Source organism: Cololabis saira, chromosome 12 (genome assembly GCF_033807715.1).
Source record: "Cololabis saira isolate AMF1-May2022 chromosome 12, fColSai1.1, whole genome shotgun sequence".
In the NCBI taxonomy this organism is placed as follows: domain Eukaryota; kingdom Metazoa; phylum Chordata; class Actinopteri; order Beloniformes; family Belonidae; genus Cololabis; species Cololabis saira.
The window spans coordinates 46683410-46705069 of record NC_084598.1 but is presented as its reverse complement, the minus strand read 5'-3'; the positions used below and the strand labels follow the sequence as shown (position 1 = coordinate 46705069).

At 44.6% G+C, this 21660-nt stretch overlaps 1 protein-coding gene across 1 annotated transcript in view; it reads right to left on the bottom strand.

Moving 5' to 3' along the window:
• vps13d (vacuolar protein sorting 13 homolog D) overlaps positions 1–21046 on the bottom strand; it is a 146609-nt gene extending 125563 nt beyond the window's left edge. Inside the window, 5 exon segments of the mRNA XM_061736938.1 lie at positions 2748–2828; positions 3809–3999; positions 6700–6777; positions 16148–16262; positions 20663–21046. Coding sequence (XP_061592922.1) covers positions 2748–2828; positions 3809–3999; positions 6700–6777; positions 16148–16244 — 447 coding nt within the window. The 5' untranslated portion in view covers positions 16245–16262; positions 20663–21046.
• Between the last annotated feature and the right edge of the window lie 614 nt (positions 21047–21660).

The window sequence follows — 21660 nt, the reverse complement described above, 5'->3', positions numbered from 1 at the left end:
GGAAATCGGGGTTAGGGTTAGGGTTGGGGATTAGGAAATCGGGGTTAGGGTTAGGAAATCGGGGTTAGGGTTGGGATTAGGGAATCGGGGTTAGGGTTAGGAAATCGGGGTTAGGGTTAGGGTTGGGGATTAGGAAATCGGGGTTAGGGTTGGGGATTAGGAAATCGGGGTTAGGGTTAGGGTTGGGGATTAGGAAATCTGGGTTAGGGTTAGGAAATCGGGGTTAGGGTTGGGGTTGGGGTTAGGAAATCGGGGTTAGGGTTAGGGTTGGGGATTAGGAAATCGGGGTTAGGGTTAGGGTTGGGGATTAGGAAATCGGGGTTAGGGTTAGGGTTGGGGATTAGGAAATCGGGGCTAGGGTTAGGGTTAGGAAATCGGGGTTAGGGTTGGGGTTGGGGTTAGGAAATCGGGGTTAGGGTTAGGGTTGGGGATTAGGAAATCGGGGCTAGGGTTAGGGTTAGGAAATCGGGGTTAGAGTTAGGGTTTAGGAAATCGGGGTTAGGGTTAGGGTTGGGGATTAGGAAATCGGGGTTAGGGTTAGGGTTGGGGATTAGGAAATCGGGGTTAGGGTTAGGGTTGGGGATTAGGAAATCGGGGTTAGGGTTAGGGTTGGGGATTAGGAAATCGGGGCTAGGGTTAGGGTTAGGAAATCGGGGTTAGAGTTAGGGTTTAGGAAATCGGGGTTAGGGTTGGGGATTAGGAAATCGGGGTTACGGTTAGGGTTAGGAAATCGGGGTTAGGGTTAGGGTTGGGATTAGGAAATCGGGGTTAGGGTTAGGAAATTGGGGTTAGGGTTGGGGATTAGGAAATCGGGGTTAGGGTTAGGGATTAGGAAATCGGGGTTAGGGTTGGGGATTAGGAAATCGGGGTTAGGGTTAGGGTTGGGGATTAGGAAATCGGGGTTAGGGTTGGGGATTAGGAAATCGGGTTAGGGTTAGGGTTGGGGATTAGGAAATCGGGGTTAGGGTTAGGGTTGGGGATTAGGAAATCGGGGTTAGGGTTAGGAAATCGGGGTTAGGGTTGGGATTAGGGAATCGGGGTTAGGGTTAGGAAATCGGGGTTAGGGTTAGGGTTGGGGATTAGGAAATCGGGGTTAGGGTTGGGATTAGGAAATCGGGGTTAGGGTTAGGATTAGGAAATCGGGGTTAGGGTTGGGGTTGGGGATTAGGAAATCGGGGTTAGGGTTAGGGTTGGGGATTAGGAAATCGGGGTTAGGGTTAGGGTTGGGGATTAGGAAATCGGGGCTAGGGTTAGGGTTAGGAAATCAGGGTTAGAGTTAGGGTTTAGGAAATCGGGGTTAGGGTTAGGGTTGGGATTAGGAAATCGGGGTTAGGGTTAGGAAATTGGGGTTAGGGTTAGGGTTAGGAAATCGGGGTTAGGGTTAGGGTTGGGATTAGGAAATCGGGGTTAGGGTTAGGAAATTGGGGTTAGGGTTGGGGATTAGGAAATCGGGGTTAGGGTTGGGGATTAGGAAATCGGGGTTAGGGTTAGGAAATCGGGGTTAGGGTTCAGGGTTGGGGATTAGGAAATCGGGGTTAGGGTTAGGGTTGGGATTAGGAAATCGGGGTTAGGGATTAGGAAATCGGGGTTAGGGTTAGGAAATCGGGGTTAGGGTTGGGGATTAGGAAATCGGGGTTAGGGTTAGGGATTAGGAAATTGGGGTTAGGGTTAGGGATTAGGAAATCGGGGTTAGGGTTAGGGATTAGGAAATCGGGGTTAGGGTTGGGGTTAGGGTTAGGGATTAGGAAATCGGGGTTAGGGTTGGGGATTAGGAAATCGGGGTTAGGGTTAGGGATTAGGAAATCGGGGTTAGGGTTAGGGATTAGGAAATCGGGGTTAGGGTTAGGGATTAGGAAATCAGGGTTAGGGTTAGGGTTGGGGATTAGGAAATCGGGGTTAGGGTTAGGGATTAGGAAATCGGGGTTAGGGTTAGGGATTAGGAAATCAGGGTTAGGGTTAGGGTTGGGGATTAGGAAATCGGGGTTAGGGTTAGGGATTAGGAAATCGGGGTTAGGGTTAGGGATTAGGAAATCAGGGTTAGGGTTAGGGTTGGGGATTAGGAAATCGGTGTTGGGGTTAGGGATTAGGGAATCGGGATTAGGGTTGGGGATTAGGAAATCGGGGTTAAAGTTCAGGGATCAGGGTTAGGGTTCAGGCCTTGGCCTGGTACAGACTATGCAGACTGAGATTAGCTCTGCTGTTACAACAACCTGTTTATCAGAATAGAGAGGATGAATCATCATTTATGTTATAAAATAATAAAGCATCTCTTCTGGGTCATTTCCTGCACCCAGACGCCTGATCAATGTTCTGACCCGTTAGGAGTTAGGGTTAACCCTAACCCTAACTCCTAACGGCTGAGTTAAATCTACTGGAATCCAGATCTCTAAAGTCTTAATTCTGGTAATTAGAGGTTTCAGTCCAGATATTCAGCTGGGGTTTAAACATGTAAATCTGAGTTAGGAAGGATTTACATGAGCTTTACTGAGGAGACGGAAACGGCAGCGGCTGCAGTGGGTGGTGGTAACACCAGTCTGGTTCTGGTTCTGGTTCTAGTTCTGGTTCTAGTTCTGGTTCTGGTTCTAGTTCTAGTTCTGGTTCTAGTTCTAGTTCTGGTCCTGGTTCTGGTTCTAGTTCTGGTCCTGGATCTAGTTCTGGTTCTGGTTCTAGTTCTGGTTCTAGTTCTAGTTCTGGTCCTGGTTCTGGTTCTGGTTCTGGTTTTGGTTCTGTTCTGGTTCTTAACTCACCTCTATGTTCTCCACGATCCTGGTGACGACGGAGGCCGTGGCCGAGTACCAGTAGGATTCTCCTCTCTGCTCACACTCGCTCTGGAAGATGAAGATGAACATGTGAACACGTGAACTCTTGAACACGTATGACAGGCACATATACACACACACACACACACATACACACACACACACAAACACACACATACACATACACGTATGACAGGCACACACACTGATGGACAGGTGGATTTGTAAGTCGCGCTGGTGTTTCTAGTTACAAAACTGTCAAACGGCCTCCAGAAAAGGTTTCAGTCTGGAGTCCTGACAGGTTCTGATTTCTGCTCGATTTCCAGGTAACGGAAGCGTTTGGTGAAATACTACTTCTCCCCTCTGTGGGGTTGCTGGTGGCCTGGGTTCCGGGTTCTTCCTTGTCGGCCTCTGATCTCGCGGGTGGCGGGGTTGCTCCCCCCCTCCCCCACTATAGATACACTTCAGGTAGAGCTTTGTTTGGTTTATTACACGCACGCACGCACGCACGCACGCACGCACGCACGCACGCACGCACGCACGCACGCACGCACGCACGCACGCACGCACGCACGCACGCACGCACGCACGCGGGTTAGGTAGTGGTAGCTTAGCTCAGATTGCGATCAGATCTCAAGATTTGGGTCGATTGCTGTTCATGTTTTGGTCGGCTCCGTGCCGGTTTCATGTTTTGTTTGTGGTTTTTTTGTTGCAGATTTCCAGTGCTTGACATGTGTTTCCGTGTGTTCCTGCTTCCTGGATTGGCAGTGGAGGTCGTCACCCCCCCCCCCCAAAAAAAAAAAAAAAAAAAAAAAAAAAAAAAAACTGGATTTGTATGTGTATATTTATGTATCTGTACGCATATGTATGCGTATATATATGTATATATATTAAATATAGTAATAATGCACATACCTTTGGTTTCTACCGTCTTGGCATCAATCATTAATATGTGTGCAGACAAGGTTTAAAAAAAAAAAATAAAAAATTGTCCTCCAGGGCCTTGAGGACTCACCTTGAACTTGTCCTCCAGGGCCTTGAGGACTCACCTTGAACTTGTCCTCCAGGGCCTTGAGCAGGGCCTGCTTGCGCTGCCGGTCCTCCCGTCTCTCCGCCTCGGCGTCGTACTCCTGCGGGGTGGCCGGCCCGATGATCAGGTTCAGCTGGGACATGGAGATGACCCAGGGGTCGCTGTGGGGCCGGTAGAACGGGATCTGCAGGGTGATCTTCCCGATGAACCCTGGGAAAAACACACGAGGCAAGGCAAGTTTATCCGTACAGCACAATTCAACACAAGGTAATTCAAAGTGCTTTGCATGAACATTAAAAGCAGCAAGACACAATTAAAACATAAATAACAAATAAAATGATAAGAAAAGAGTTAAAATAATAAAAAGCAACAGTTCCAGCAGGTTCATCTCATTCTTACAATGGCAACAATTACGTTTCTATACGGTCAAAACGTACAAAGACCGGGTCAAATACAGGATTACAAAAGTAATCTGTAACAATTCGAACGATAAATTACCGTATTTTCACGACCATTCGGCGCACCGTGTGAAAAAGCGCACCCTCAGTTTTGTGTGTAATTTTTGGATTTAAAACACACATACGGCGCACCGACCCAAAAGGCGCAGTCTACAGACACGGAGCTGCACACACGCGCATGTCGGGGATCCGGTACCGGGGTTTGTAACCGACAGATATCGCTGAAAATCCCGGAGGGTGAAGCTGATCCAAACTGGGACGGAGCCCAGAAATGCCCAGCAGATATATTAGCCCACGCATCAACAATCCACGTGGAAACTGTGGCATAACTTGCCCGGCGCTGCCGTCCGCTCTTGGTGAAGCTGTGCTCCCCCTCAGTCGTCCATCTCTCCCACGCCGCTGCAGCCTCACCTTGAACGGCCGGTTCACACCGACATCCAGCGGTTGGAGTTCCTTCGTCAGACCTCCCGGAATAACAGCCAGCACAGCGTTCATGTTTTTAACTTCTTTTTTTACACTTTCTGTGGGATAGGCAGCATAGAGTCACAGACCAGCAGCGAGGGGGATGTGTGGAAAAAACCACCTGGTCGCCGCACATAGACCTGCTTCAGCCACTCGATCATCATCCCTTCATCCATCCAGCCCTTTTCATTCGCCTTTATTATGACTCCGGCTGGAAAAGTCTCTTTAGGCAACGTTTTTCTTTTAAAAATGACCATCGGCGGCAGTTTTCGTCCATCAGCGTGGCAGGCAAGCACTACGGTAAATGAGGACTTCTCATGCTCCGTTGTGCGGATCCCGACCGTGCTGGCTCCCGTCCGCTCCACCGTGTGGTTAACCGGGATGTCGAACGTCAGCGGCACCTCGTCCATGTTCGTGATGTGGCTGGGGTGGATGTGTTTCTCGGTTATGTGTCGGCTACAGAATGAGTGGAAGCTCTCCATCTTTTCCAAGTAATCTGCCGGGCGCTGCTGCGCTACCGTTGTCCTGGCCCGGATGGAGAGATGGCACCGCTTCATGAACCGAAAACACCAGGACGTTCCTCCGTGAAAATGTTCAGTTTCCATCTCCTCCGCCAGCGCTACTGCTTTACGTAGATGGTGACCGTTGAAACGCTCCTTCCACTCGCTCTCTGCTCGATCACCCACCTCTCCAATCTTTCCCCCGAGTCGGGCCATCTCGCCTTGTGTCCGCGGAAGCTCAGCTGCGTTTTCTTCACCTGCCGCAGTTCGTTTTCCAGCTTCCTCCACTTGCGAACCATAGACTCGTTGATGTTAAATTCTCTCGCGGCTGCTCGATTCCCATGTTCCTCCGCGTAGCTGATCGTCTTTAGTTTGAAATCTGCCTCATAAGCGTGTCTCTTTGACATCTTCAGGGTTGTTAAGACAACAATGGTCTGCGTGAAGCACATACCTGTCCATTTATACACCCCCCCTTCCCCCTCAATCACGTCCGCAAACCACGGGGGCTTCACCCGCTAGGCATGGGCCGCGATAACGTTATCGTGGGGTACTGTAATTATCGCCAATTTTTTTTTTTTTTTTGGTCACACAAGGCTACCAGCCAGGTAGAAGCCAGTGTTATTTTTTTCATGTATTTTATTAATATTATTTATTATTATTATTTATTTAATATTTTTTCAGAGAGTAGTACAATCCGTGTGCATTTGACTCTTGTGGCACTTTATTTTCACTCAATCTTTGTGTTGGCCATGCAGCTTTTGTTTTGTATACTACAGAGCAGTGCCTTTATTTTATTATTTTTCCAGAGAGCCGTACTAAGTAGCAGCCACTGTTAAAGTTTCACAGAGTAATACAATCAGTGTGCATTTGGCTCTACTTTGTCACTTTATTTCTATTTGTCACTTATTTCTTTTGACTCTTAGGGAAGTATTTTCTTACAAAAAAAGAAAGTTCAAATAAGTACCGGTACCGGTACTATAGTTTACACTTTGTAATGCATAACATTTACACTATTTGTTCTCTAGCTCAAGTGTCACTGTGTTGAGAATGATTTGAGAATAAATGTTCTGAAGGAACCAGTGGATCCACGGTTAGTGTTTTTCCTTGCATTTTAACAATTTTATAAGCGACGCGCTAATATCGTGATAATATCGTAATCGTGATATTTTTGTCCACTAATATCGTGATTTGAAATTTTCATATCGTCCCATGCCTATCACCCGCCCCCTTCTCTTTTTACCGTTCTCATGGTGGCCGGCCTCACATCACCGTAATTCAGGTAATAGATACGGCGCACCGTTTCATAAGGCACCCGGCACATTTAAAAAAAAAATAAAACATTTTATGTGCGCCTTGTGGTCGCAAAAATACGGTAAACCAATTTGACAATTCTATGCCACAATGCCCGTTTCCAGGTCTGATTTTCCGATCTTTGTGCGGTTTTCACACAACTGACGAGAATTACGTTTCTATCAGTCGGTGTTTCTCACCTGCTTTGACCTCAAACGGCAGGTCGAACTCTCGGAGAGCATCTTTCCTCAGGGGGAGGTTCTCCAGCTCCACGGCGCCTGGTGGAGACAGGAAGTTAGAGACAGAAGTTAGAGGATCACAGGGAGTTAGAGACAGAAGTTAGAGGATCACAGGAAGTTAGAGGATCACAGGAAGTTAGAGGATCACAGGAAGTTAGGGAGTTAGAGACAGAAGTTAGAGGATCACAGGAAGTTAGAGGATCACAGGAAGTTAGGGAGTTAGAGACAGAAACGGCAGATTCTGGCTCAAACAGAGACTAGATAGAGAAGGAAGCTCCTGCGTCGGCCATGACGCCTCAGCATATGACCTTTGACCTCACCGGCCTCTGAGGGAGTCACTAACCAATCACAGCACAGAGAAGGACTTGAATAAAGAAAAAGAAATAAAACAGGTCAGAGCCCCTCCCCCTAGGGTCAGAGCCCCGCCCCCTGGGGTCAGAGCCCCGCCCCCTAGGGTCAGAGCCCCGCCCCCTGGGGTCAGAGCCCCGCCCCCTAGGGTCAGAGCCCCGCCCCCTAGGGTCAGAGCCCCGCCCCCTGGGGTCAGAGCCCCGCCCCCTGGGGGGTCAGAGCCCCGCCCCCTAGGGTCAGAGCCCCGCCCCCTGGGGGGTCAGAGCCCCGCCCCCTAGGGTCAGAGCCCCGCCCCCTAGGGTCAGAGCCCCTCCCACCTTATCAGCCTCCTCCAATCAGAAGAGAGAACTGTTCCACAGAGATAAACGCAGACGGCACTTCTCTCTTTTCTGTTCAACTGTTTCTTGGCCCGTTAGCAGTAGCAGCGGCCTCTGGAGATATTCTGCTCTAAACTTTAAACTTATAATGTTGTACTGTTTGCAGACGATACCACATTATTCTGGATATGATATGAAGGCGTTTCTGAATCCAGTTCAACAGGAACTGAAAACTCTAAAGCCAATAAATCATCATTACATTTAAAGAAAACTAAATGTACATTATTTGGATATCGGAAAACTAATAATCAAATACAAAATGTTTGAAATAGAAAGAGTTTATGATCATACATTTTGGGGTGTTATTGACCATAAACTGTGCTGGAAGCCACATGTCGATCATTTAAAGGCAAAGCTTTCTAAATCAATAGGAATCGTCCCATTCATCTTATTGTGGAAATCTGGGGAAATACGTACAAAACAATCACAGACCCCATTCATATCTTACAAACAAGAGCCATTATAAGCCGTTATAAACAAAGCAGATTATCCAGAACCAACAAATGAGATTATTCATAAATTCAAATGTGCTTAAATTCAGAGATTTAGTGGACTTTAAAAAAGCGCAAAACAATAAAACCCTTTCTGAGCATTCAGAAGCTAGAGTTAGCCGATATGAACTAAGAGGAACATTTATGTTCAGGAAAACAAAGGCGAGGTAGTTAAATGTGTAGGTATGTGTGTGTGTAGGTATGTGTGTGTGTAGGTATGTATGTGTGTGTGTGTGTAGGTATGTGTATGTGTAGGTATGTAAATGTGTAGGTATGTAAATGTGTAGGTATGTGTGTGTGTAGGTATGTGTGTGTGTAGGTATGTGTGTGTGTGTGTGTGTAGGTATGTGTATGTGTAGGTATGTGTGTGTGTAGGTATGTGTGTGTGTGTGTGTGTGTGTGTAGGTATGTGTGTGTGTAGGTATGTAAATGTGTAGGTATGTGTATGTGTAGGTATGTGTGTGTGTAGGTATGTGTGTGTGTGTGTGTAGGTATGTGTGTGTGTAGGTATGTAAATGTGTAGGTATGTGTATGTGTAGGTATGTGTGTGTGTAGGTATGTGTGTGTGTAGGTATGTGTGTGTGTAGGTATGTGTGTGTGTAGGTATGTGTGTGTGTAGGTATGTGTGTGTGTAGGTATGTGTGTATGTATGTGTGTGTGTAGGTATGTGTGTGTGTAGGTATGTAAATGTGTAGGTATGTGTGTGTAGGTATGTGTGTGTAGGTATGTAAATGTGTAGGTATGTGTGTGTGTAGGTATGTGTGTGTGTAGGTATGTAAATGTGTAGGTATGTAAATGTGTAGGTATGTGTGTGTGTAGGTATGTGTGTGTGTAGGTATGTGTGTGTGTAGGTATGTGTGTGTGTGTAGGTATGTAAATGTGTAGGTATGTAAATGTGTAGGTATGTGTGTGTGTAGGTATGTAAATGTGTAGGTATGTGTGTGTGTAGGTATGTGTGTGTGTAGGTATGTAAATGTGTAGGTATGTAAATGTGTAGGTATGTGTGTGTGTAGGTATGTGTGTGTGTAGGTATGTGTGTGTGTGTAGGTATGTGTGTGTGTAGGTATGTGTGTGTGTAGGTATGTGTGTGTGTAGGTATGTATATGTGTAGGTATGTAAATGTGTAGGTATGTGTGTGTGTAGGTATGTGTGTGTGTAGGTATGTAAATGTGTAGGTATGTATATGTGTAGGTATGTAAATGTGTAGGTATGTGTGTGTGTAGGTATGTGTGTGTGTAGGTATGTAAATGTGTAGGTATGTAAATGTGTAGGTATGTGTGTGTGTAGGTATGTGTGTGTGTAGGTATGTGTGTGTGTAGGTATGTGTGTGTGTAGGTATGTATATGTGTAGGTATGTATATGTGTAGGTATGTGTGTGTGTAGGTATGTGTGTGTGTAGGTATGTAAATGTGTAGGTATGTGTGTGTAGGTATGTGTGTGTGTAGGTATGTGTGTGTGTAGGTATGTAAATGTGTAGGTATGTGTGTGTGTAGGTATGTGTATGTGTAGGTATGTGTGTGTGTAGGTATGTGTGTGTGTAGGTATGTATATGTGTAGGTATGTGTAGGTATGTAAATGTGTAGGTATGTGTGTAGGTATGTGTGTGTGTAGGTATGTGTGTGTGTAGGTATGTGTATGTGTAGGTATGTGTGTGTGTAGGTATGTAAATGTGTAGGTATGTGTGTGTAGGTATGTGTGTGTAGGTATGTGTGTGTGTAGGTATGTGTATGTGTAGGTATGTGTGTGTGTAGGTATGTGTGTGTGTAGGTATGTGTATGTGTAGGTATGTATATGTGTAGGTATGTGTATGTGTAGGTATGTAAATGTGTAGGTATGTGTGTGTAGGTATGTGTGTGTGTAGGTATGTGTGTGTGTAGGTATGTAAATGTGTAGGTATGTAAATGTGTAGGTATGTAAATGTGTAGGTATGTAAATGTGTAGGTATGTGTGTGTAGGTATGTGTATGTGTAGGTATGTATATGTGTAGGTATGTGTATGTGTAGGTATGTAAATGTGTAGGTATGTGTGTGTGTAGGTATGTGTGTGTGTAGGTATGTGTGTGTGTAGGTATGTAAATGTGTAGGTATGTAAATGTGTAGGTATGTAAATGTGTAGGTATGTAAATGTGTAGGTATGTGTGTGTAGGTATGTGTATGTGTAGGTATGTAAATGTGTAGGTATGTAAATGTGTAGGTATGTAAATGTGTAGGTATGTGTGTGTGTGTGTGTGTGTGTGTGTGTGTGTATGTATGTGTGTGTGTAGGTATGTGTGTGTGTGTAGGTATGTGTGTGTAGGTATGTGTGTGTGTGTGGGTATGTGTGTGTGTGTATGTATGTGTGTGTGTAGGTATGTGTGTGTGTGTAGGTATGTGTGTGTAGGTATGTGTGTGTGTAGGTATGTAAATGTGTAGGTATGTGTGTGTGTGTGTGTGTGTGTGTGTATGTATGTGTGTGTGTAGGTATGTGTGTGTGTGTAGGTATGTGTGTGTAGGTATGTGTGTGTGTGTGTGTGTGTGTGTGTGTATGTATGTGTGTGTGTAGGTATGTGTGTGTGTGTAGGTATGTGTGTGTAGGTATGTGTGTGTGTAGGTATGTAAATGTGTAGGTATGTGTGTGTGTGTGTGTGTGTGTGTGTATGTATGTGTGTGTGTAGGTATGTGTGTGTGTGTAGGTATGTGTGTGTAGGTATGTGTGTGTGTGTGTGTGTGTATGTATGTGTGTGTGTAGGTATGTGTGTGTGTGTAGGTATGTGTGTGTAGGTATGTGTGTGTGTAGGTATGTAAATGTGTAGGTATGTGTGTGTGTGTGTGTATGTATGTATATGTGTAGGTATGTGTGTGTGTAGGTATGTGTGTGTGTAGGTATGTGTGTGTGTAGGTATGTGTGTGTAGGTATGTGTGTGTGTAGGTATGTGTGTGTAGGTATGTGTGTGTGTGTGTGTGTGTGTATGTATGTATATGTGTAGGTATGTGTGTGTGTAGGTATGTGTGTGTGTAGGTATGTGTGTGTGTAGGTATGTGTGTGTAGGTATGTGTGTGTGTGTGTATGTGTAGGTATGTGTGTGTGTAGGTATGTGTGTGTGTAGGTATGTGTATGTGTAGGTATGTGTGTGTGTAGGTATGTGTGTGTAGGTATGTGTGTGTGTAGGTATGTGTGTGTGTAGGTATGTGTATGTGTAGGTATGTGTGTGTGTAGGTATGTAAATGTGTAGGTATGTGTGTAGGTATGTGTGTGTGTAGGTATGTGTGTGTGTAGGTATGTGTGTGTGTAGGTATGTGTATGTGTAGGTATGTGTGTGTGTAGGTATGTAAATGTGTAGGTATGTGTGTGTAGGTATGTGTGTGTAGGTATGTGTATGTGTAGGTATGTAAATGTGTAGGTATGTGTGTGTGTGTGTGTGTGTGTGTGTGTGTGTGTGTGTGTAGGTATGTGTATGTGTAGGTATGTGTGTGTGTAGGTATGTGTGTGTGTAGGTATGTAAATGTGTAGGTATGTGTATGTGTAGGTATGTGTGTGTGTAGGTATGTAAATGTGTAGGTATGTGTGTGTGTAGGTATGTGTGTGTGTAGGTATGTAAATGTGTAGGTATGTGTGTAGGTATGCGTGTGTGTGTAGGTATGTAAATGTGTAGGTATGTGTGTGTGTGTGTGTGTGTGTGTGTAGGTATGTAAATGTGTAGGTATGTAAATGTGTAGGTATGTAAATGTGTAGGTATGTGTGTGTGTAGGTATGTGTGTGTGTGTAGGTATGTGTGTGTGTAGGTATGTAAATGTGTAGGTATGTAAATGTGTAGGTATGTGTGTGTGTAGGTATGTAAATGTGTAGGTATGTGTGTGTGTAGGTATGTGTGTGTGTAGGTATGTGTATGTGTAGGTATGTGTGTGTAGGTATGTGTGTGTGTGTGTAGGTATGTAAATGTGTAGGTATGTGTGTGTGTAGGTATGTGTGTGTGTGTGTGTGTGTGTGTGTGTGTGTGTGTGTGTGTGTGTGTGTGTGTGTGTGTGTGTGTGTGTGTAGGTATGTGTGTGTGTGTGTGTGTGTGTGTGTGTGTGTAGGTATGTGTGTGTGTAGGTATGTGTGTGTGTGTGTGTGTGTAGGTATGTGTGTGTGTAGGTATGTGTGTGTGTGTGTGTGTGTAGGTATGTGTGTAGGTATGTGTGTGTGTGTGTGTGTGTGTGTGTGTGTGTGTAGGTATGTGTGTGTGTAGGTATGTGTGTGTAGGTATGTGTGTGTAGGTATGTGTGTGTGTAGGTATGTGTGTGTGTGTGTGTAGGTATGTGCATGTGTAGGTATGTGTGTGTAGGTATGTGTGTGTGTAGGTATGTGTGTGTGTAGGTATGTAAATGTGTAGGTATGTAAATGTGTAGGTATGTGTGTGTGTAGGTATATAAATGTGTAGGTATGTGTGTGTGTGTAGGTATGTGTGTGTAGGTATGTGTGTGTGTGTGTAGGTATGTGTGTGTAGGTATGTGTGTAGGTATGTGTGTGTAGGTATGTGTGTAGGTATGTAAATGTGTAGGTATGTGTATGTGTAGGTATGTGTGTGTGTAGGTATGTGTGTGTAGGTATGTGTGTGTGTAGGTATGTGTGTGTGTGTGTGTAGGTATGTGTGTGTAGGTATGTGTGTGTAGGTATGTGTGTGTGTGTAGGTATGTGTGTGTGTAGGTATGTGTGTGTAGGTATGTGTGTGTGTAGGTATGTAAATGTGTAGGTATGTGTAGGTATGTGTGTGTGTAGGTATGTGCATGTGTAGGTATGTGTGCATGTGTAGGTATGTGTGTGTGTAGGTATGTGTGTGTGTGTAGGTATGTAAATGTGTAGGTATGTGTGTGTAGGTATGTGTGTGTGTAGGTATGTGTGTGTGTAGGTATGTGTGTGTGTAGGTATGTGTGTGTAGGTATGTGTGTGTAGGTATGTGTGTGTGTAGGTATGTGTGTGTGTAGGTATGTGTGTGCGTAGGTATGTGTGTGTGTAGGTATGTGTGTGTAGGTATGTGTGTGTAGGTATGTGTATGTGTAGGTATGTGTGTGTGTAGGTATGTGTGTGTGTAGGTATGTGTGTGTAGGTATGTAAATGTGTAGGTATGTAAATGTGTAGGTATGTAAATGTGTAGGTATGTGTGTGTGTAGGTATGTGTGTGTGTAGGTATGTGTGTGTGTAGGTATGTGCATGTGTAGGTATGTGTGTGTGTAGGTATGTGTGTGTGTAGGTATGTGTGTGTGTGTAGGTATGTGTGTGTAGGTATGTGTGTGTAGGTATGTGCATGTGTAGGTATGTGCATGTGTAGGTATGTGCATGTGTAGGTATGTGTGTGTGTAGGTATGTGTGTGTGTGTGTGTGTGTAGGTATGTGTGTGTGTAGGTATGTGTATGTGTAGGTATGTGTGTGTGTAGGTATGTATATGTGTGTGTATGTATGTATATGTGTGTGTATGTATGTATGTGTGTGTGTATGTGTGTAGGTATGTGTGTGTGTAGGTATGTGTGTGTGTGTAGGTATGTGTGTGTAGGTATGTGTGTGTAGGTATGTGTATGTGTAGGTATGTGTGTGTGTAGGTATGTGTGTGTGTAGGTATGTGTGTGTAGGTATGTAAATGTGTAGGTATGTGTGTGTGTAGGTATGTGTGTGTGTAGGTATGTGTGTGTGTAGGTATGTGCATGTGTAGGTATGTGTGTGTGTAGGTATGTGTGTGTGTGTAGGTATGTGTGTGTAGGTATGTGTGTGTAGGTATGTGCATGTGTAGGTATGTGCATGTGTAGGTATGTGCATGTGTAGGTATGTGTGTGTGTAGGTATGTGTGTGTGTGTGTGTGTGTGTAGGTATGTGTGTGTGTAGGTATGTGTATGTGTAGGTATGTGTGTGTGTAGGTATGTATATGTGTGTGTATGTATGTATATGTGTGTGTATGTATGTATGTGTGTGTGTATGTGTGTAGGTATGTGTGTGTGTAGGTATGTGTGTGTGTGTAGGTATGTAAATGTGTAGGTATGTGTAGGTATGTGTATGTGTAGGTATGTGTGTGTGTAGGTATGTGTGTGTGTAGGTATGTGTGTGTAGGTATGTGCATGTGTATGTGTGTGTGTGTAGGTATGTAAATGTGTAGGTATGTGTGTGTGTAGGTATGTGTGTGTGTAGGTATGTGTGTGTGTAGGTATGTGTGTGTGTAGGTATGTGTATGTGTATGTATGTATATGTGTGTGTATGTGTGTAGGTATGTGTGTGTGTAGGTATGTGTGTGTGTAGGTATGTGTGTGTGTAGGTATGTGTGTGTGTAGGTATGTGTGTGTAGGTATGTGTGTGTGTAGGTATGTGTGTGTGTAGGTATGTGTGTGTAGGTATGTGTGTGTGTAGGTATGTGTGTGTAGGTATGTGTGTGTGTAGGTATGTGTGTGTGTGTGTAGGTATGTGTGTGTGTAGGTATGTGTGTGTGTAGGTATGTGTGTGTGTAGGTATGTGTGTGTGTAGGTATGTGTGTGTAGGTATGTGCATGTGTATGTGTGTGTGTAGGTATGTAAATGTGTAGGTATGTGTGTGTGTAGGTATGTGTGTGTGTATGTATGTGTGTGTGTGTGTGTGTGTGTAGGTATGTGTGTGTGTATGTATGTGTGTGTGTGTGTGTGTAGGTATGTGTGTACTTGGATAAATACTGTATGGAATGATATTTAGTAATGACATGTGGAATATGCTGTATGTTTGTGTACAGTTATTTTGTTTATACTCAAGCAACTTCTCATATGGATTTATTTACAGGACTGTCTCAGAAACTTAGAATATTGTGATAAAGTTCTTTATTTTCTGTAATGCAATTAAAAAAAACAAAAATGTCATCCATTCTGGATTCATTACAAATCAACTGAAATATTGCAAGCCTTTTATTATTTTAATATTGCTGATTATGGTTTAAGATTAAGATTCCCAGAATATTCTAATTTATTGAGATAGGATATTTGAGTTTTCTTAAGCTGTAGAAAGATAGAAATAGATAGCGACAATCTGGAGCAAAGTGTGTGGAAGTTCGGCAGGTGAACCTGCAGCTGAGGAGAAGTTATGATGCAAACTTCAACATGATGGTTTAATGAGGCAAAATAACAAGCTTTTTCTCTCAAATATATTGTTATAATCATTTGTTCCAGATGTACTGTAATTATTTTCTGTATAAAAATTGAATTTGGTGTTCAAAAAGTCTTTTTTCAAACTTGAGTCTTGAAAAAGAGGATCGTCTTATAATCGGGGTCGTCTTATATTCGGGACAATACGGTAACATTAAGTATAATAATATTATTATATAATATTAATATTATAATATTTGTAAATAATAATATTATATAATGTCATCTTGTTTGGGCCGGGAGAAAGAAAGAAAGAAAGAAAGAAAGAAAGAAAGAAAGAAAGAAAGAAAGAAAGAAAGAAAGAAAGAAAGAAAGAAAGAAAGAAAGAAAGAAAGAAAGAAAGAAAGAAAGAAAGAAAGAAAGAAAGAAAGAAATGAGCCAGAAAGAAAGAAAGAAAAAGAAAGAAAGAAAGAAAAAGAAAGAAAGAAAGAAAGAAAGAAAGAAAGAAAGAAATGAGCCAGAAAGAAAGAAAGAAAGAAAGAAAGAAAGAAAGAAAGAAAGAAAGAAAGAAAGAAAGAAAGAAAGAAAGAAAGAAAGAAATGAGCCAGAAAGAATGAAAGAAAGAAAGAAAGAAAGAAAGAAAGAAAGAAAGAAAGAAAGAGAAAGAAAGAAAGAAAGAAATGAGCCAGAAAGAAAGAAAGAAAGAAAGAAAGAAAGAAAGAAAGAAAGAAAGAAATGAGCCAGAAAGAAAGAAAGAAAGAAAGAAAGAAAGAAAGAAAGAAAGAAAGAAAGAAAGAAAGAAAGAAAGAAAGAAAGAAAGAAAGAAAGAAAGAAAGAAAGAAAGAAAGAAAGAAAGAAAGATTTGCAGTACAGGTGTAACTCATTTAATTGGTTTTTATTAATTCACTGTAATTGTTGTAGTTTAGTATTTAGTATCTTTTACAGCAGTGATTTGGCTCCAAAGACTGAATGTGGTGATAGATTTATAATTACAAAAGTGGAGTTGAATTGTTGTTTTTTTTTAATCGTCATTTTTTATCGTTATCGCGATAAATGCCAGAAATGATGGTGATAAATATTTGAGTCCATACCGCCCGTCCCTGGTTAGGACCCGGAGTAAAGTTCATGAGACGGGGCTACGTACCCTTGAGCAAGGCGATGGACAGCTGGTCCGTGTTCAGGTTGCTGACGTATTTCCCCAGGTAGGTGTTGAGCACCCAGGCAGCCAGGCCTTCCAGCATCTTCAGAGTGAGAGGGCCCTAACGGTGGAGACAACACACATGCAGGTTCAGAGTGAGAGGGCCCTAATGGAGACACAACACCCAGGCAGCCAGGCCTTCCAGCATCCTGCAGGTTCAGGGTGAGAGGGCCCTAGTGGTGGAGACACAACACACACGGAGGTTCAGAGTGAGAGGGCCCTAGTGGAGACACAACACACATGCAGCCAGGCCTTCCAGCATCTTCAGAGTGAGAGGGCCCTAACGATGGAGACAACACACACATGTAGGTTCAGAGTGAGAGGGCCCTAATGGAGACACAGCACCCAGGCAGCCAGGCCTTCCAGCATCCTGCAGGTTCAGGTTCCTCCAGCAGGGGGGGTGAGGGGTGAGAGGGCCCTAATGGAGACACAACACACATGCAGGTTCAGGTTCCTCCAGCAGGGACAGCGTTGGGGTGAGAGGGGGTGAGAGGGCCCTAATGGAGACACAACACACATGCAGGTTCAGAGTGAGAGGGCCCCAATGGAGACACAACAACCAGGCAGGTTCAGGTTCCTCCAGCAGGGGCAGCGTTGGGGGGTGAGGGGGTGACAGTAGTGATGGGGCCCCTCAGGGGAGGCATTCAGGAGCTGAGACACAGCAGATGGAGGTCAGGGGTCAGGGCACGGGAAATAGCGGAGCGGTGCTGCTACTGCTGCTGTTAGCATGGTAACAACTCCCCCTCCCAACGGCAGGAAGTGCTGCTGTTACGTGACGTCGTTGCCGTGACGCCGTTGCCGTGACAATGCCGTTGCCATGACGACACTGTCACCGCGACGCCATTGCCGTGATGACGCCGTTGCCGCGATGACGCCGTTGCCGCGATGACGCCGTTGCCGCGATGACGCCGTTGCCGTGATGACGCCGTTGCCGCGACGCAGTTGCCGTGATGACGCCGTTGCCGTGATGACGCCGTTGCCGTGATGACGCCGTTGCCGCGACGCCGTTGCCGTGATGACGCCGTTGCCGTGATGACGCCGTTGCCGTGATGACGCCGTTGCCGCGACGCCGTTGCCGTGATGACGCCATTGCCGTGATGACGCCGTTGCCGTGATGACGCCGTTGCCGCGACGCCGTTGCCGTGATGACGCCATTGCCGTGATGACGCCGTTGCCGCGACGCCGTTGGCGTGATGACGCCGTTGTTGTCACGACGGCGTTGCCGCAACGCCGTGGCCGCGACGCCGTTGCTGTGACACCGTAGCCGTGATGACGCCGTTGCTGTGATGACGGCGTTGCCGTGACGCCGCCGTTGCTGTGACGCCGTTGCTTTGATGACGCCGTTGCTGTGACGCCGTGGCCGCGACGCCGTCGCCGTGATGACGCCGTTGCTGCGACGCCGTCGCCGTGACGACGCCGTTGCCGTGACGCCGCCGTTGCTGTGACGCCGCCGTTGCTGTGACGCCGTTGCTGTGACGCCGTTGCTGTGACGCCGCCGTTGCCGTGATGACGTCGTTACTGCGACGCCGTTGCTGTGACGACGTGGCCGTGATGACGCCGTTGCTGTGACGCCGTTGCCGTGATGACGCCGTTGCCGTGATGACGCCGTTACTGCGACGCCGTTGCTGTGACGCCGTAAATTCCTGTAGTTGGACACGTTTTATTTCTGAGTTAATTACGTTTATTTCTATTCCTGATTAACTGATGGTGGATCAGGGCTTTCCACAAGCGCCGGCTGCCGGCCATATAGCCGACTACTCGATTAGGGCCAGCCGGCTACTTTAATGACGCTTATTTTTATAGCCTATAAATATTATTTTTCGATTTTAATAAGATTAAATGTTTTTCTCATAGACAATATGTCAAACTGAACCGCACTCATTAAAGTTGTGATTCGCTCTGCTTGTATCACAAATTACTCTGATCACCGCCGACTTCATAGAGAAACTCCGCGGCCCCGACATGCGGTGTGTGTGTGTGTGTGTGTGTATGTGTGCGTGTGTGCGTGTGTGTGTGTGTGCACGCGTGTGTGCGTGTGTGTGTGTGTGTGTGTGTGCGTGTGTGTGTGCACGTGTGCGTGTGCACGTGTGCGTGTGTGTGCGCGTGCGTGTGTGTGCGTGTGCGTGTGTGTGCGCGTGCGTGTGTGTGTGCGTGTGCGTGTGTGCGTGCGCGTGTCATGTGTCGGAACTCGGATCAACAAGCAGAGCTCACCAGATGATTCTTTTGTCACCATAAAAACGGTACGTCCTTATTACTCAGGCTATCCACTACAGAATGTCATCAGTTTAATCAGTTCGTGTTAAAAAAAAGCCTAACCGCGTTGCATCGTTTAGCCCAGAACTTTCTACCGGTAATCTAGTCTTCTCTTCAAGCGTTCAATTAGCACCACCTGCGACACGTATTTTCATACACTTCATTAGTTACACTAATGAATAAAAGAAGATGCAATGGCGAGTGAGTTGTAATAATAATGATAATACAGTGTTTCCTATAATTGTACAGGCTTGGCAGGGCGCCAGGCCAGAAAAGAAAAAAATAATATGCAAAAAATAAGCAACGTATCTATCCATTCATTCAGAAATCAATAATCATTTCCATTTGGGAGCCTCTGGGCGGCGCTGAATATGCAATGCGGTGTTTTGCGGTGTGCTTCTCATTGAAATGACTGGAGGCAACATGTTGCGGCCGTGAGTGAAGCCTGAATTATGGTTCTGCGTTGAATCGACGCAGAGCCTACGGCGTAGGGTACGCGGCGACGCGCGCCGTACGGTGCGTACCCTACGCCGTAGGCTCTGCGTTGGTGTAACGCGGGATAAATAAATCAGCCTCAAGTCCCTTTAGGCTAATACTGTGAGAAATAACCTCTCATAATAGCGGTACTACAGTTAATAAATGTAATAAATGCTCCTACTGCTGTTTCTGCTGGCTACTGAGTCCCCTAAGTGGCGAGTGAGTTTTAACTCCTTAATTACTAACCAGCGTCAGAGTCACACACAGTAAACAAACTGTGATGTTAGAGATCCACCTTTTGGTCCATTTAAGCAACCGCATCGCCAGCTGCTTGACAGTGCTCATTAGTTTACTGTTTTTGTTGTTAATAATGTCATTGCAATTTTATCTACGCAATTGTGAAATAAATGGCAAAATAAATGAAAAACTGTGAACGGCTATTCGGTACTCAGTATTCAGCCAAGTCTTTAAATTTTATTCCGCTTCAGTTTCGGCCTCCAATTTTCATTTCGGTGCATCCCTAGTTTTTTCGGTGGAACCACTAGTAGCATTCTGGACTTTTGTTTAATAATGTTGAACTTGACTCCTCAGTTGTCTATATTTTATTGTTTTGTTTTTACTATTTCAATAAATGAAAACAAATATGAATATGTTATTATTAAGACCAGTGTATACGATCGTGGCTACGACGTGACCACCACCAACGGCCCCCCCCCGGCTGGCTACTTATTTAGTACGGCTGGCTAGTCTATGCCTTAGTGGAAAGCCCTGGAGGATTATTGATCAGTATTTATTCCTGATTAACTGATGGTGGATTATTGATCAGTATGTGATCAGTTTGATACAAGGACACAGAAACATTAATAAAGTGTTCAGTTCTAATAGTTAGATAAATAACAGGAATGATCGTTCAGTTGTGGCTACAAGCACCAAAATTGTCACACATTCTCCTTAGGGGTTGCTCTTTTGATAAAAAAAAAAAAAAAAGATGGCGGCCTTTTTTCAAGATGGTCGAATATACAATAATATTGCATTTGGCAATAAAATCCAATAGAGTTGTCCTATTGGAATGATCTTGGTGTCAAATCATAACCTTTTCACTATGTAGAATCTAAATGTGGACCCATGGACTTACACTTTGGCTTCCTTGTACCATATATCAGTCCCAGAATCCTAATGTTCTGCAAAATTTGAGTTTTTTTTGTTATGTTTGACACTGGTAAAATGGATGGCAGTGTATACGTTAGTATTGTTAGAGGTTTTGTGTGTGGTTTTTTTAGCACAATGGTTTTATCAAAAGAGCAACCCCTAAGGAGCATGTGTGCCGATTCTGGTGCTTGTAGACTGAACGATTCACCTGTTTTCCTGTTTTCTGCCGGTTATTTCTCTAACTATGACAGCAGATCCAGGTCTGGAGTTACAGGCTAATGTTACAGGCTTTTTTTATTTAACCTTTATTTAACCAGGCAAGCAATTTAAGAACAAATGTCTTATTTACAAGTGCAGCCTAGTTTCATTCACTAGTCATGACTGAATAAAGTTACATTAGTTTATTCTTCTTAATTAACTTCACCTGCTTCATCCAGGACTAGAACCAGGACCAGGACCAGAACCAGAACCAGGACCAGGACCAGAACTAGAACCACGTCTGTCTCTGGTTCTGTCTCTGGTCCTGGTCCTGGTTCTGGTTCTAGTTCTGGTTCTAGTTCTGGTTCTGGTTCCGACACTCACCTTCCAACTCTCATGGACGAGGCTGCGCGCACATCTTCCCGGTCCGCGGACGGTCCCGGTACCGGTTCAGGTCCAGAATCCAGTCGGAACCGGTCCGGACCGTTGAGCCGGAACCAGGAGGTTCGGCAGAACCGGACCTGCTGAGCGGTACCGGTACCGGTACCGGTACCGGTGCTGGTGCCGGTGACAGCAGGGGGAGCTCCCGGACTGGAACCCGGTCCAAACCCGGTCCACTTCAGGGTCAGAACACCAGAACCACCGAGACCCGGTCCAACAGAACTCCGGAACCAGTGAGACCCGGTTCGGTCCAACAGAAGTCCAGAGACCCGGTTCGGTCGAAGGTCAACAGAACTCTCCGGTTCTGAAGTAAACACACTCGAGCTGCACTCACTTCCGCCTACGTCACTGGACCACGTGACCAGAACCAGCCAGTCACCGCGGGAGGAACCCGGAAGTAGACGAGGGTTTTTCTGTTTTAAACTTTATTTAACATTTCAATTTACAAGATTCCTTTGAGGAAAAATTAGAGTCAGAATCAGAATCATCTTTATTGGTTTCCAGGTTCGAACATTGTCCAACAAGGAATTTGACTCCGGTAGTTTCGCTCTTTCTATCTGAAACATTAGTATCTGAAACATTAGTATCTGAAACATTAATGAAACATTAGTATCTGAAAAATTAATATCTGAAACATTAGTACCTGAAACATTAATATCTGAAACATTGATGAAACATTAGTATCCGAAAAATTAGTATCTGAAACATTAATATCTGAAACATTAGTATCTGAAACAATAATGAAACATTAGTATCTGAAACATTAGTATCTGAAACATTAATGAAACATTAGTATCTGAAACATTAGTATCTGAAACATTAATATCTGAAACATTAATATCTGAAACATTAGTATCTGAAACATTAATGAAACATTAGTATCTGAAACAATAATGAAACATTAGTATCTGAAACATTAGTATCTGAAACATTAATATCTG